Source organism: Protopterus annectens, chromosome 2.part1 (genome assembly GCF_019279795.1).
Source record: "Protopterus annectens isolate FY-2018-M chromosome 2.part1, PAN1.0, whole genome shotgun sequence".
In the NCBI taxonomy this organism is placed as follows: Eukaryota; Metazoa; Chordata; order Ceratodontiformes; family Protopteridae; genus Protopterus; species Protopterus annectens.
Genome location: NC_056729.1, coordinates 1,539,253,233 through 1,539,270,234, shown reverse-complemented (window position 1 = coordinate 1,539,270,234; position 17,002 = coordinate 1,539,253,233). Strand labels below are relative to the sequence as shown.

At 43.9% G+C, this 17,002-nt stretch overlaps 1 protein-coding gene across 4 annotated transcripts in view; it reads left to right on the top strand.

Moving 5' to 3' along the window:
- RER1 (retention in endoplasmic reticulum sorting receptor 1) overlaps positions 1–17,002 on the top strand; it is a 560,749-nt gene that overhangs the window by 337,220 nt on the left and 206,527 nt on the right. For all 4 annotated transcript variants that reach the window (XM_044062997.1, XM_044062998.1, XM_044062996.1 and 1 more), the window contains exon 5: positions 12,259–12,337. In XM_044062997.1, the coding sequence (XP_043918932.1) occupies positions 12,259–12,337 (79 nt within the window). The remainder of the gene's footprint in view (positions 1–12,258; positions 12,338–17,002) is intronic.

Sequence of the window (17,002 nt, the reverse complement as noted above, 5' to 3'; positions counted from 1 at the left end):
AGAACAAGGAAAGGGGTTCTACTCCAGACTATTCCTAGTTCCAAGAAAGGAAAAAGTTGGAGACCAATTCTCGACCTGTCCACCTTAAATACATACATCATTGTCCCAAAATTCAAAATGCTGACCCTACAGCAACTTCTTCCCATGCTGGGCAAGGAGTCTTGGCTGGTAACTCTAGATCTCAAGGAGGCATACCTGCACGCCCATCTGACCAATCTGCAGAAGATACCTCAGATTTCTTGCAGGATCAGAGCACTATCAATTCTCAGCATTGCCCTTTGGCTTATCTACTGCCCAGAGTATTCACAAAATGCCTGGCATCAGTAATCGCCCATTGCAGACTACAGGAATTCAAATTTACCCATACCTGGACGACTGCCTGCTACAAGGGGACAACAAAAGCAAGCTGACAACAGATTTACAAAGGGTCATTTACTTGCTACAAGGACTGGGATACACAGTCAATTTACAAAAGTCAAGACTGATACCATCCCAAACAAGGACTTTCTTGGGCTGAATTGGACACAGTACAACAAATGGCATTCCTGACTACAGAAAACAAAAGAACTTCCTCTTTACTTCTTGGCACTAACAAAACTGAACAAGTTAACAGCAAGAAAAGTTCTACAGGCCTTGGGCTTCATGGCATCATGCATAATCTTGGTCCCATTTGCCAGACTACATATGAGGAAACTACAGTGGTACCTAAAGAATTTATGGTCCCAACACAGACACAGTCTAGAAACAGAAATCCCACTAATTCCATGCTTAAAACAGGAGTTCCTATGGTGGGCTCAGGCATGCCAGTCAAACCCAGGCCTACCCTTTCGCAGATGTCAACCAAGCCAGACCATCACAACAGACGCTTCAGACCTAGGATGGGGGGCCCACATGCTGGACAAATGCGCAAGGATTGTGGACACAGGATCAACTTCACCTGCACATCAATCTAAAAGAAATGCTGGCAGTAAAACTGGCAATCCAAAAGTTCAAACCATTTCTCAAAGAGGGCCAGTTGATGATAAGGACAGACAACACCACAGTCATGTGGTACATCAACAAACAGGGAGGCACTCATTCATACCCCCTATGCAGAATGACCTTGGAGCTGTGGACCCTGGCACTCAGCTACAACATTCAGTTACAGGCAATATTTGTACCAGGGAAAGACAATACTCTGGCAGACATATTAAGCAGAACCACTTCGGATGCCCACGAATGGAAGCTGCACCGGACATCTTCAAGAGCATCTCACAGAAATGGGGGATGCCACAGATAGACCCATTTGCATCACCTCTCAATTACCAGCTCAAAAATTCTGCACAAGGACATTCCACCCACTAGCATGGAAAGTGGACTCACTCTCCTTCAACTGGAAAGGCCTAACAGCATATGCATTCCCACCTCTTCCTTTGATACACAAGGTACTGCTAAAAATAAGGAAAGAACGCCCAAGGATAATCCTGATAGCTCCAAACTGGCCAAGACAACACTGGTACCCACTACTGAAGAGCATGTCTCGAACAATATGTGGCCAATACCACTGATGCCTTTGATGTTAACTCAGAACAACTACAGCATCATACATCCAAACCTAAAACGCTGCAACTGACTGCATGGAACATCACATAGCAGCAGCTAATCCAGAACTTTCCCAAAGAGTTAAAGACATTATTCTTGAAGCACGCAGACCTTCAACAAGAAGGAACTATGCTGGAAAATGGAAAAGGTTTGTCATTTGGAGTACGGAAAGAGGAAAAGATGTGTCAAACATAGATATACCTAACATTCTGGAGTATCTGGCCGAACTTCTTCATTCAGGCCTGTCCTACTCCTCCATCAAGATACATGCATCAGCTATTTCAGCAGAATACAGCTTTGATCCGCCTGTTTTTTCGCACCTTTGCTCAGGCAGTTCCTCAGAGGAATCAAGAATGTAAAACCTCCAAGGAAACCACCATTACCAGCTTGGGATTTAAACTTTGTGCTAGAAAAGTTGACACTATCACCCTTTGAACCAGCAGCAACAGCAGACCTACAACACCTGTCATGGAAAACTGCTTTCCTACTGGCAATTACTTCAGCAAGGAGGGTTTCAGAACTACAGGCCTTAATGGCAGTGCAACCCTTCCTAATCTTCCACCAAGATAGAGTGTCCTTGAGGACTAATCCAACATTTATGCCCAAGGTGGTATCCAGAGTGTCTTTAAACCAGGCAATCCACCTACCTACCTTCTTTCCCAACCCACAAAACAGAGGGAAAGAATACTGCATACCTTGGATGTACATAGACAGCTACGCTACTACTTGGACAGAACAAAAATAGCAGAAAGACTGACCAACTCTTTGTAGCCTATGCAACAGGAAGGGAAGGAAAAGCTATTTCCAAACAGACAATCTCCAAATGGATAGGAAATTGCATACGATACTGTTACTCCTTCCATGGAAAACCAATTCCACAGAACATAAGACCTCATTCTACAAGGGCAACAGCCACTACCACAGCCTTCTTACGAGGAGTGGCAACCAAAGACATTATTGAGGCGGCTACTTGGACCTCCGTGCATACATTTGCCAAGCATTATAATTTGCCTCTTTATTCCAGATCCCGAGCAGGGTTTGCCACTGCTGTACTGCAAGGGATCCTAAACACACCATAATCTACTTTTATCCTCCTCCCCTAGTTGGCTATGGTATTCTACCCACTTGTTATGACTGCAGATGCATCCATGAAGGACATAGTACAGTTTTGTACCTACCATAAATGTAGATGTCCGAACTGGATAGCATCTGCAGTCAGGATTACCCTCCCTCCTTCCCCTCTGTGGTACTCCTAGGGTGTTTACCCTCCAAATAGCTAGCTTTTGGGGGGGAGTCTTTTATGGTGTATTTGTTTGTATACATGTACATATATGCTTATTGCTGTGTTTACCTCTATCTATTTGGAAACATTGGCATCTATCCAAATTTTAGCCTGCAAGAGGGCTACTGGCATCTGGGGCAAGAAACACTGAGGAAAATGGCGCCCGCTGATGCTTTTATACCCAAGACCAACAGAGATGACGCCGAGGAGTGCGACATCAGCGAAGCCGGACCCGGACTTTGGAATCCGGCCGACTGCAGGGCTGCCTGACGACAGGACAACCCACTTGTTATGACTGCAGATGCTATCCAGTTCGGACATCTACATTTATGGTAGGTACAAAACTGTACTTTGTGTGGGTTGGGTTGTAAATATTGTGTATATTGTATATATTGTACATATAATTAGTGCAAGGGTGGTTGGTTGGTTTTTGCTGTCTTTTGGTTTTGACCTTTCTTTTTAGGGTCTTCTGACATCTGGGGCAAGAAAAGACTGAGGATATGACGTCGGTCATGCGCATTTGTACCCTGATGTCCTGATGTCAGTCTTAAGCGCCTTGACCGACGTCAGCCTAATACTTTGATATTCGGGCCGACCGAGGACAGCGGACTACCCAAGTGTAAGGACTGCAGCAATGTGGATCGAACATCTACATTTATGGTAGGTACAAAACTGTACTTTTACCTCCCCTCACAACTACCAATTCGACAAATTCTGCACAAGGACTCCCCCACAGACAAGCTTGGAAAGTGGATGCCCTGTCCTTCACCTGGGAAAGCCTCTCAGTTTATGCCTCCCCCCCCCCCCCGCTTCTCCTCTCGAAAGTTCTGCTAAAGATCAAACAGGACAAACCAAGGACAATACCGATTGCTGCAGACTGGCCACACCAGCACTTGTATCCCCTCTTGCACAGTGTGTCACTGCTGGAACTATGGCACCTGCCTCTGACCCCTTCCCTGCTGTCCCAGCAGGAGGACCAGATTCTGCACCCCCAGCTTCAAACACTGAACCTTGCAGCCTGGCTAATTACCTGAGCTCTCCAATAGCATCCCTCAGTAAGTAGGTGCTAGATGTCATTCTGGAGGCAAGGAGGGCCTAGTACTAGAAAATCCTATGCTGAAAAGTGGAAAAGATACTGTTCCTGGAGCCAGACTCAGGACATGGGCACAACAGTGCCCAGCTTACTGCATATTCTTCAATACTTAACAGAGATGCTCCACAAGGGCCTTTCCTTCTCATCAATTAAAATTCATGCCTCAGCCATTTCAGCACATTGTAATACTGAGTCACCACTCTTCTCTCACCACCTGCTGAAACAATTCCTCAGAGGGGCCAAAAATTTAAGATCACCAGGAAAGCCCCTACTCCAGCCTGGGACCTTAATTTTGTATTGGAAAAGATCACTTTACCTCCTTTTGAGCCAGCTGCAACTGCAGAGTTGAAATTCCTTTCTTGGAAAATGGCCTTCCTTCTAGCCATCACTTCAGCAAGAAGAGTGTCTGAATTACAGGCCCTCATGGCAGTGGAGCCCTTCCATGCAGACAGGGTGTCCCTGAGGACCAACCCTTCCTTTATGCCCACGGTGGTATCCAGTGTGGCCCTTAATCAGTCCATTCATTTGCCAACCTTCTTCCCTAATCCACAGAACAAAGGAGACGAATTGTGCACTCTTTGAATGAGCGCAGACAACTTAGATTTTATTTGGACGCTACTAAGCCTCTCAGAAAAACTGAACAACTGTTGGTTGCCTTTGCTGCTGGGGCAGAGGGGAAGGCCATTTCAAAGCAAACTGTTTCTAGGTGGATAGGCCATTGCACCATTTCTGCTATAAGCACCCTGGAAATCCTACCCCACAGGGGATAAGATCACATTCCACCAGGGCTGCATCTACTTCTACAGCCTTTCTCAGAGGTGTCCCTACCAGGGACATCCTAGAAGCTGCTACCTGGAGCTCTGTACATACCTTCACCAAGCATTACCACTTGCCAATTTTTTCTAAATCCAGAGCAGGTTTTGCCACTGCAGTCTTACAGGGCGTACTAGCTGGTCCTAATTTTCTCTAACTGCCTCCTCCCTGCCTTAGCTTTGGGAATCTACACAAATGTAATGACTGCAACAGTGAAACACGAAGAACATAGTACAGTTGTGTACACCTACCATAAATGTAGATGTTCGAGTGTATTCACTGTTGCAGTCCTGGACGTTCATCGTGTTACCCTGCTGCAGTCATCACACTTGGGGTTATCCCGTCGTCAGGCGGTCCTGCAGTCGGCCGGAATTCCAAAGTCTTGGTCCGGTGTCGGTTGCTGTCGCTTCTTCCCTAACGTCAGTGCGCCAGGGGTATATATAATGCAACCGACGCCATTTTCTTCAGTCTTTCTTGCCACGCGGTGCCCGAAGCAGAAGCAGTTCGCAAGTGCCGGTCGGCCGACTCCTGAGATTTTCGAAGTCGAATTTCAGATCCGAAGTCTTCAATAAAGCTAAGTACCCGTTGGAAACTTTTCTTGCCTCAGACCAATGTCAGAAAAAGTTAACAATTGTATTTCTTGTGGGAAGCAAATACCTCATAAGGATTTTCATTCTTACTGCATACCTTGCCTAGGCCCAGACCACGATGTCACTGGTTGTCGTTTTTGTGCTAGGTTTAATAAGCGTACTATAAAAAGACGCTTTGATTTCGCACGACACTACTTCGGTAGAAAATTTAACTACCCTATGCCGTCGGAGCCACCGACTACCGGCGTGCACAAAAAAATGCAAGGATAAGGACAGGCAGCCTAGACCCAAGCCAGACTCCGAGGCCTCGGCTGGTCCGGTCTCCGGTTCACTGATCTTCAGTGAGGCTCCGATGCAGCCCCTGACTACCGCAGATCTGGAACCCAAGACCGCTTTGGAACTTTTGGCAGAAAGTATTAGGCCAACACAGCCATTTTGTTTAGCCCCTACCGACGACACTGCTGACAAAGATGTCGGTGCTGCAGAAACACCTTCGGTTTCTGAAGGCGTCTTCAGACCAACGACGCTCACCATAAAAGCGTATCCTAAGACCAAGACTCCTACTAAAACTAAAAAGACTGCACTTCACTCTCCAGTTCAAGGCCCCATGCCTAAGAAACAGATGCTCAAAATGGCTGAAGATTTGATCTCTTTAATCAGGGGTTCCCAACCCCCACCCGACAAAAAGCCTAGACAAGAGGAAGATTATGCCTCCTCTGAACAAGTGTCTATTTCCTCAGGCTCCTCTGAGGACCAAGATTACTCCTTTTCCCCTTATGAAGATTCTGATGCTGAGGATTCTATTCCCTCAGCTTCTCCTCCTGAAGACTACTCCTTTGGGGAAACTTCACACACTATGAGGGAACATTTTCACTGGGAAGGTCAGGACTACTCTGACTCAAAGAAAAGGCTCAGAGAGTTTCTTTTACTCCCCCAGCACAGACCACTTGCCATCCCCCCAGTTTTAGACATTGTGGATGATGTTTACGTAGAATCCAGTTTGAACCCAGATTCTGTGCCTCCTGCTCTGGCCAAACCTGACAGATACTATAGAGTGCCTGATTCCCACAAATTTCTTTATAAAAGCCCTGTTGCTGATCCAGAGACCATCTCCCATGGTCCCAAAGGGGCTAAGGCTTCTATGGCAAAAAATCCTGTACCCTCTGAAAGGGACTCAGAGCACTAGACAGGTGGGGGAAAAAGATTTACACCTCAGCCACTCTAGCTATGAGGGCACTAAATTGCCAATTTCACATGCTAAAATATCAGCAATTTCTAATGTCTCAGTTAAACCAAAAAATGAGCACACTCCCTCAGTCTGAATTGAAAGAAATGCAGGCTCTGTTGCATGCAACTGAACAGGTGGGCAAACATACTTTACAATGTGGATTTGATTCTTTGGAGGCTTCCTGCAGAGCAGCTGTCACTGGGTCTGTTATACGTAGGCATGCTTGGTTAAAGGAACAAACTCTGCCTGATCATGTTAAAGCAAAGCTTCTAGATGCTCCCTTACGACAGGATGTTCTTTTTGGAGTTAAAGCAGAAGAAGTCTTAAAGAAAATGGAGGATAAGGCAAAATCTATGCAGACAGTCAAAGATTTCCTACAGGTACAGCTCCCTCGCTTCAGCAGAAATTGGCCAACAAAAAATTGGTCCTTTCCAGCTACTGACAGACCACAGAGGGGTAAATACAGACGTCCAAGAGGCAGAGGACAGCCACAAGCCCAGTACAAACCTCGCCAATGGGGCACTGCAACACAGAAGGGAGGAGAAGACAGGTCCCAAACTACCAGAAGGCAAGCTCAATGACTTGCACCTCATCTGGCCAAGCAACACTCTCTTGGCAGCCCCCTTGGGAGGAAAACTCGCACCTTTTTCAGACAACTGGCACATTGTCACAAAGGACAAATGGGTCCTAGACATAATTTCACGAGGATACAGATTCCATTTTCACACCTTGCCAATGAAAAGAGGAATGACAAACCTGCCACAAAATCAATGGGCAGAGGCAGAAAAACAAATTACAGCTCTCATGGACATGAGAGCCATTCAACTGGTACCTACTCGAGAGCAAGGCCAAGGATTTTACTCAAGACTCTTTCTAGTTCCCAGAAAGGACAATGCCTGGAGACCAATTCTGGACCTTTCAACTCTAAACACCTTCACCTTCTTACAAGTACCCAAATTCAAGATGCTAACACTACAGCAGCTTCTTCCCATGTTGGGCAAGAAAGCATGGCTACTAACGTTGGACCTCAAGGAGGCATACCTGCATGTCCCTATCAGACAAAGTTGCAGAAGATACCTCCGTTTCATTGCAGGTTCAACCCATTACCAATTCTCTGCACTGCCCTTTGGCTTATCTACTGTGCCCAGGGTCTTCACAAAATGCCTGGCACCAGTAATTGCATACTGCAGACAAAGAGGAATTCAAATATACCCATACCTGGACGACTGCCTCATCCAAGCAGAAAGCAAGGACATCCTGTTACAACATCTGGCTTTTGTAAAACATCTTCGAAGTTGCCTGGGGTACACAGTAAACGAAAAGAAGTCAAAACTAGTACCTTCACAAAATATGACATTCCTGGGTGCCAGCTTGAATACAACGGCCCAGAAGGCTTATCTGACGCCAGACAAACAACTACAACTGACTCAATATTTCAAAACAATGACAACAAAGACCCAACTACCTGCAAGAAAAATTCTGCAGGCCTTGGGCTTCATGGCATCTTGCATACTACTAATACCATTTGCAAAGCTGCATATGAGGAAATTAGAGTGGTACCTAAAAAGCGTATGGTCTCAACACAGCCACAGCTTGGACACAATGATATCTCTCATTCCCTGCCTACAACAGGAGTTTTTATGGTGGTCACAGGCATGTCACCTCAACAAGGGTCAGCTTTCACCTTGTCCCCCGCCAGGCAAACTATGACAACAGATGCATCGGACTACGCCTGGGGGGCACACATGGCAGGACAGTGCGTTCAAGGTGTATGGACTGCAGAACAAAGGAATCTGCACATCAATCAAAAAGAGATGCTAGCTGTACAGAATCCTCTGACAGCCTTCAATAATCTATTACATCCAGGACAACTTGCAATAAGGATGGACAACACCACAGTAATGTGGTACATAAACAAACAAGGGGGTACACACTCCTACCCTCTATGCAGGCAAGCAATGACCTTGTGGAACACAGCTCTGGCTTACCAAGTTCAGTTACAAGCTCAATTCCTGCCAGGAAAAGAACACATTGGCAGATGACCTCAGCAGAAACATCATGGATCCCCACGAGTGGAAACTGGATCCACAAGTATTTGCAATGATAACTCAAAAACGGGGCCTTCCAGACATAGACCTGTTTGCCAGTCCTCAAAACTATCAACTGACAAAATTTTGTACAAGGACACATCACTATCAAGCTTGGAAAATGGATGAACTCTCATTCAGTTGGAAAAATCTGACAGTATATGCCTTCCCTCCATTGCCTCTCCTCACAAAGGTGCTTCTGAAGGTCAGAAAGGAGAGACCACGACTGATACTCATAGCCCTAGACTAGCCACGCCAGCACTGGTACCCACTGTTGAGTTGCAGGCACTAATGGCAGTGGACCCTTTCCTCATTTTCCATCAAGACAGAGTTTTTCTACGAACTAATCCTTCCTTCATGCCTAAGGTGGTTTCCAGTGTGGCTTTAAATCAAACCATTCACTTACCCACCTTCTTCCCAAATCCACAGAACAAAGGAAAAAGACTCCTGCATTCCTTAGACATTCACAGGCAACTTCGTTACTACTTGGATAAAACTAAGGCTTTCAGAAAATCTGACCAGCTCTTTGTATCCTATGCTACAGCTTCACAAGGGAAGGCTATATCAAAACAAACCATTTCCAAATTGATAGGACATTGCATTCATTTTTGCTATACCCATCATGGAAAACCAGTTCCTGCTACCATTAGGCCCCACTCTACCAGGGCAACAGCTGCATCTACAGCCTTCCTCGGTGGGGGGGGGGGGTTCCAACCAAGGAGATTTTGGAAGCTGCAACTTGGAGTTCTGTACACACCTTTACCAAACACTATCACTTACCACTTTACTCTAAGACTAGGGCTGGCTTCGCCACTGCAGTTCTGCAGGGCCTTGTAGCCTCCTCTAACCCTCTGTAACTTCTCCACCCATCCTTAGCTTTGGGATTCTACCCAAGTGTTATGACTGCAGCAGGGTAACACGATGAACATAGTACAGTTTTGTACCTACCATAAATGTAGATGTTCGAGTGTACACCCTGCTGCAGTCCAGGTTACCCTCCCTCCATCCCCTCTGATCTGACTGGCTAAATCTCTACAATACCTTCCTGATGTATTTGCTTATAGCTGGAGGGATTTTGTGTTTGTACAAAAATTACTTAATTTGGTACTAATTACTGACCACCTTTTTGGGGGCACCTGACATCTGGGGCAAGAAAAACTGAAGAAAATGGCGTTGGTTACATTATATATACCCCTGGCACACTGACATCAGGAAAGAAGCGACAGCAACCGACGCCGGACCAAGACTTTGGAATTCCGGCCGACTGCGGGGACCGCCTGACGACAGGATAACCCCAAGTGTGATGACTGCAGCAGGGTGTACACTCGAACATCTACATTTATGGTAGGTACAAAACTGTAATTTACCCTCCCTCCCTTTAGCCCCCTTACTTCTCTTGGCTATACCTTTCTTCTTGTTTAGTGTATTTCAGCTTTCTGGTGTATTTGCGTTTTGTTGGAGGTGTAACCTTATATATAATTGCTTCCCATTATGGAGGCACCTGACATCTGGGGCAAGAAAAACTGATGTAATGGCATCGGCTGCATGCTTTATACCCCTGACGACCTGACATCATAGAAGAAGAGACCGCATCTGATGCAAGACCCAAGACTATAATATTCAGTCCGGCTGAGGGCTACCTGCAGTCAGATAACCCAAATGTAATGACTGCAACAGTGAATACACTCGAACATCTACATTTATGGTAAGTGTACACAACTGTACTGTGTGTACACTTACCATAAATGTAGATGTTTGAGTGTATTCACTGTTGCAGTCCTGGTTTCCCTTCCTCCAGCCCCCTGGTTTTCTTTATCTTTTCTACCTCTCCTCTCTATGGCCATTTTTAATGGCAGTGGTATTTACTTTTTACTGGTGGTGTTTCCCACCATATAGTATCTTCCTATTTGGGGGGTTCCTGACATTTGGGGCAAGAAAAGCTGATGTACTGGCGTCGGCTGTCTGTTTTATACCCCTGATGAACTGACGTTATGGAAGTGGCGACGGCATCCGACGCAGAAATCGTAAGGCTCTGGTATTCGGGCCGACTGAGGGCTACCTGCAGGCAGGTATCCCAAGTGTAATGACTAACACTGAATACACTTTAACATCTACATTTATGGTAAGTGTACACAGCTGTACTTTTCTGATAGAAATGTTTCACTTGAAATCACCTTGCAAACAGGTTGCTCTTTCTCGGGGTCTGAACTTTGTGCTAGAAAGTTAACCTCATCTCCGTCTGAACTTGCACATAAGGCCAGTTTAAGGTTCATTACAAGGAAAACTCTATTTAACTGTTTGATCTGACATCTCAAGATGACTGAGTTGCTGTCTGTCTTGGTGGGTTAGCCCTCTTGAGCCTTCTGTTTGGATAAGGGTGTCAGTACCGGATTGTACTTGTCTGTTGCCTTTTGTTATGCCCACCATGATTAACTACTATTCAGGTAGTATTAAGGTACACTGCGTGAGGGTCTTGTATTCTTTGTCATATTGGAAAATGGTAGACTAGAAGCTTTCTAGAGAGGGCTTACTTGGTCTTCCATATACACTTGTATAAGAAATTATGTAGTGGATTCTTTTGTTTAGATCCTGGACTGGCTTTGCTTTGGTAATCAACTTCCCGTAGCCTAAAGGCTACTGCTGCAGTGGGAATGATGGGCATACTGCAGTTGTGTAAGTTGCAGTTGTCCATAACATTATTTGCTCAAATTCCTCATTGCTGTGGTAGCTGCACCATCCCACCTTTCCCCTTGCCATGTAAAAAGTTATTTATTTTATGTTTAGTTCAGGATGAGTGCTCTGCTTCTTACTTTAAGGCTAGAAAGTCCTGGAGGTTTTCCACTCTGATTACTGACTTTTTTCCCTCCTTGAGGCTGTCCAGTCAGCAGTCGGAGTGGAGGTGTGGAAGAGGGCCAGAGCTTTCGGAAGCTGGCCAATTGTGTCTTGGGCAGGACACCACATATAAAGCCTAAAGGCTACTGCAGCAGTGAGAAATTCAAACATCATCTGTTATGGTTTGGTGTGACTTACACAACTGAACATTTCATCCACCACATTTGTCCAGTTAGCAATAGTTTTTGGGATGGAGACTTAGTGGGAATTGACTGTCTAGCAACCTTAGTCAGTTTTACAAACTACTTCTGTACTTTTGCTGCAGCAGGATAAAAGCCTGTTAGTAACACCTGGAATCTGACATTGGATTAGGCAGTTATAATTTAAAGAGTATAAAGGTTTAGGATTCATAAGTGCTTCCATCAGCTGGCATCTTTTCCTTTTCCATGTATGGGATCTGAAAGCATTAAATATGGACTTAGTGAAGGTTTTCAGTTTACAGTTTTTTCTGAATACAAGTATTTATTTCCCTTATTATCCACACGGGTACACATTGCAGTTAACTGAAGATGAGACTACATGCTTAGTTTCGCTGAAAATAGATTCAACCATTATAAACATTTGGAAGGTGGTTTAATTCTACCACAGTACATTGTGAGCATGCTTTAGTAAAGGAGTGTTAATTTATTTTTTGTTGAATATCTGTTCTTTTTGACTGCTGCTGTTCAGCATGTTTTAAAATTTTTTTTTAGATGATGGACCCTCACTGCCTACTAAGCAGAATGATGAATTTCGGCCCTTCATTAGAAGGTTACCAGAGTTTAAATTTTGGTAAGATTATTTTTTACTTTTACTTGAAATGCAGTTTAACTTTGTAAAAGTAATTGTATTTACTTTCTAAAAGCAGCTTGCTGACTGCCAGCGATTAATGTTTGGTATTTTATATGTCAGTCTACAGGACAACAGATAGGTTAGTCTTCCTTCCGTAATGGTATTTGTTGTGTGCCTTTTGGAGTCTTTGGTGATAACTTAATACAGGCATGGGCTATGCACTTCTGTAAAAGTTTCACACTCTGGAAAAAAAAGTAAGTTAAACCTGCAAGTTTTAACTCTGCTAAAAAAGTGGAATATATGTAAGAAAAAAAAAGGGATAATAGAAAAAAAAAAAGGAAAGGTCCTCAGAGTACTGTCATCTCACAAGTTTTAAGCCCGTGATAGTTCATTATGAAATTCAGCAAGGCAGAATTCTCTGAATTGGTTTCACTAAATTTTTCCTATAATGAAAGTATCCTAACTATGGATGACTTTACTCCTAGGTTCTGTGGCAGTACAATAGGTTATATTTTGTTTGGAGATTCAAAGCACCCTGTAGTTTTAGTATATTTCTTTAGAAACATTGGTAATCTTTATTCACGTAATATAGTTTCTTGTAAACTAATGATGCTTTGCAACCAGGTCCTGGGTTCATTCTCCTCAGAGACGTGGCTGGCTCAATCTGGTACCTTGTATTATTCCCCTGATCTGGCACCCTTCAACTCCAAAAACAACTAAAAAAAAAAGTAAATTCCAATCTGTCTGGTGCTCTTAACACATTCCTTCCAATGGAGCTCTTGAAGTTTGCGCAGTAACTTCCAGTGGGTGGAGCTTACACTTTTTAATAGAATCCAATTGTTTTCACATTTCAAGTAAATGTAGTTATCTCTGAAACCGTAGGGGTTACTAAAGAAGTGTAAATGGCAAACTCAGCACAAACTATTTTTATAGTGTTAGTACTGTTTTGGTTCTAGGCCTTAAACTGGATTTTTCTAGTCACAGTAAGCATGGTAACTGTTAAGTGTACCATGTTTTGTAAACCGCTCAAGTTACACATAGTGTTAGCAGTATTTTGTTCATCCATTTGAGAACTTTCATGTAAGGCTAAGCAGTTCTGTCTGTGCCACTTGGTTGTTGAGCTGCTTAGAAAACCATGAAATTTAAGACAATATAAGTATTATATGAACAATTTATTGTATGTTTACCTGCACTGGACAGAGGTCAGATATCAACACAGGTGTGTTGACCATTGTGTAAGCTTTTAGATAAAATCTTTTAATGCATTGTATATGTCATGATTTTAAAATTATGAACACGCAGTACTTGACATTTAGAGGCGTCCGTAGGATGTAACTGCAGAAACACGTACAGACGTCACCCAGCCATAATGAGTTAAAACTCAGGAGCCAATCAGTTCCCTTTCCTGTGCTGGTCAACCCCAACTTGTGGGGCAAGCAAAAAAGATGGTTTCTGCTGTTAAAACTGTAGCTGGAAACTGTAACATGCTGCTTGCTCACTACAGAAAACATTATCAAAATTCATTTCTGTAGCAACATTCAGACATGCTAGTACAGAAATGAATACTTTTACTGCACTACCGATAGATTAGCATCTCCCCATCTTACCCATCAGCACCTTGCAACTGGGGCAGTTGCCCCTTTATCCCACCCTAATTATGTTGCTTATTCCCCTGCATCTCCACCTAGTCTGTCAGGAAGCATTTAGGATTAAGATTATGACCTGGTACTGCTTGTTGTAGTCCATTGTTTGAATCTCTCTGTTTGCCTACTGTGTGGCTGTGAATAAATCAATTAAGAAGACCGTGTTTAGGGACACTGGAGAATTGTGCCAGACGTCTTAATGGTCTTCTGGACCATATGCCTGTGAACATAATTGGTAGCTCACTTCCCATCTCATTTGTATTTTTAATACCAAACGTTACATTGCGTCAGATGTGGTTATAAATAGGTTACTTTGTCTTTCTTGTAAGCCAAGATGCATGTACAGACTGTAGGAAGTTTCTCTTTACAGGGCAGTTTGTCTGAGAACTACAAATGGATTCAGAAATTCCATTTATTTTTTATTGCAAGTTATATGTATGAGAAGTCTGGAAACATTCTGTGTGCTACATTTCTGCATGTTACAGGGGTTGCTGGAAAGGCCGCAGAAGTACCCCACTAAAAGAATCACAGGCCTAAAGCAGATGCCATATGCTGACCGTCTAAAAAAAACTCCAGCTCTACTCTGTGGCATATCGTCTACTCAGAGGTGATCTCTGCTCAACATGCAAGGCCGTGTCAAACCCTGAGCTGTTGGACATGCTCCACTTAAAGAAATCCCAATCCCTCAGAGTCGCACGCTCCAGGGATTGAAACCTTGTCATCACAATGAACAAAACATGCTGGAGGGATAGGTTCCTGACCCAGAGACTCCCCATACTCTGGAATTGACTGCCCATACATGTCAAGTAGAGCGCCTCCTTGGCCCTCTTCAAAAGGAACCTTGATGATTGGATGGGAGATAGAAAATTCACCCCGGGGTCAGTCGCCCTGGTAGACAGGGGTCCAGGGAAGTAAATATTGTGGGAAGAAATATCCAGGGAATTGTTATGGCTAGGCTTGTATAGGCCCTAGGGCTGATAGCCTAGTACCAACCTATGAAAATGTGGAAGGTTATATGCTTGAGTTAATATAATTATTGCTATGATGAGTTAGTGTGCTAGCGTGGGGGAATTTATCTTATGTATGTATGAACATATAAATATCTATGTATCCATATGTGTGTGTGTGTGTGTGTGTGTGTGTGTGTGTGTGTATATATATATATATATATATATATATATATATATATATATATAAAAAATGTGTGTGTGTGTAATATATATACACACACATACACAAAATATTTATATATGGATTTATAAAACTGTCAACAAACATGGGGTGGGGGGCAGGCCCATAACATAGATCTCAAAACACAAAGTCTTACAAAAAAAAAAAAAGCTTCCCTGCACTCTCCACACTCCCTGCAACTTAAAGGAAAATGCCACCTTAGAAATTTATTTAACATTTGTTTACAGGGAAAGTCTGACTTGGAATGAGTCAGTGTTCAGCAGAGACCCGGAAAGAAGCAGTCCAGATGCAGGTCTTTGTAACGTGGAAGGAAACTAGAGCACCAGGAAAAACCCACACGAATGCAGGGAGGACATGCAGACTGCAAAGAAGGCACCCCAGCCAAGAATCAAACTGGAGAACCTCTTGCTGTGAGGTGACAATGCAAACTGCTGTAATATTTTTTTTTTCTGAGCTATTTTAACACCTCACCATCACCCTTAGTGCTTGTTATAGAATTTTAATATGCTTTTCCACAAATGGCTGCCATTCCAGCTTAACATGTTAACATGATCTTGTTTTTCTGCAACCCTTTTCTTTTCCAAAATCCATATATTTACATGAGGTTTACTATCAAAATGTTGAAGCAGACTCTCTCGAATGATCATCATCGACCTACATCTGCAAAATATCACAGTGCCAAATTCCGACATTGTCAAATTACATCCTGAATTCGACCTCTGAACAAATGGGTCAAGATAAGGGTGAGATTTGTACTTTGAAAATGTCAAGTTCAACATTGTTAGCGTTCGACCTCCAGACTTCGTCAAAGTGGATTTGACCGAATCCACTTCAACATTTTGATTGTAAACCTTTACATGAGTCATGCTAGACATAAGGAAGTAATGGTGTAATGTGTGGGTTTGTCCTGTCACAAGTCCCCCTGCAGCCGGCTTCGATTCCAAAGTCCGGGTCCTGCTCGGCGGTCCGTCGTGACGGCACCCGAATTTCATCCTGTTGGTCTTCGGGTATAAAAAGCATCAGCCCACGCCAGTCTCCTAGTCTTTTCTCGTCAAGTCTTGCCTCGGCGGCTTCCTGCTTGCCAGCGTTGTTGGGTAGGATCCAGAGATTACTTCACCCCATACTACCAAGAGAATACTAGCTAAGTACTCTGGGGCTTCTTTCTGCCCCAGTCAATGTCAGAAAAAAGTCTTGTCTTGTTTAACCTGTGGGAAACAAATACCCAATTGAATTTCCTACTTACTGTTCGCCTTGTTTCTGCCTTGTCATATGTACAGGCTGCCTGTTCGCCGCCCCCTCTTTCAACCTAATTTAACGCTACCGCCGGGATTTCAGCATGCCGGTCGGAGTTTTCGGTACTGAGTTTATGTGACATTACATGCGACCAGATCCTCCTACCACCCAAATCTCCGTAAATCGAAAGATGAGAAGACACGACCTGGGTTCATGGGTTTCTAAACCAAAACAGTTAAATCATGAAGTAGAGTGTCACCGGGTTTCAAAACCGTAGAAAACTGAAAGTGCAGCCGACCTATAAACCTACTGAGGCTGCTCGCCAATTTTGAATTCAATTTGACAGACCTTTTAAATTTTACGGGTGGCTGACTTATCAGACACCATCCCTACCCATGCCTCTACCCTAGCACGCAGGCTGCTAGGCTCTGCCCCAGCACCAGCAGCCATTAAGGCTAGCAGCCGGGCCCAAAAAAAGACGCCAAACTCAGTGCAGCCTGTACCCCTAAATCCAGGCCCTCTTCTGCTTCTAGTTCTCAAATGCTTAGAAGATTTAATTTTTTTTAATTTGATCTAGATTCACTAATCTCAGGGCCTC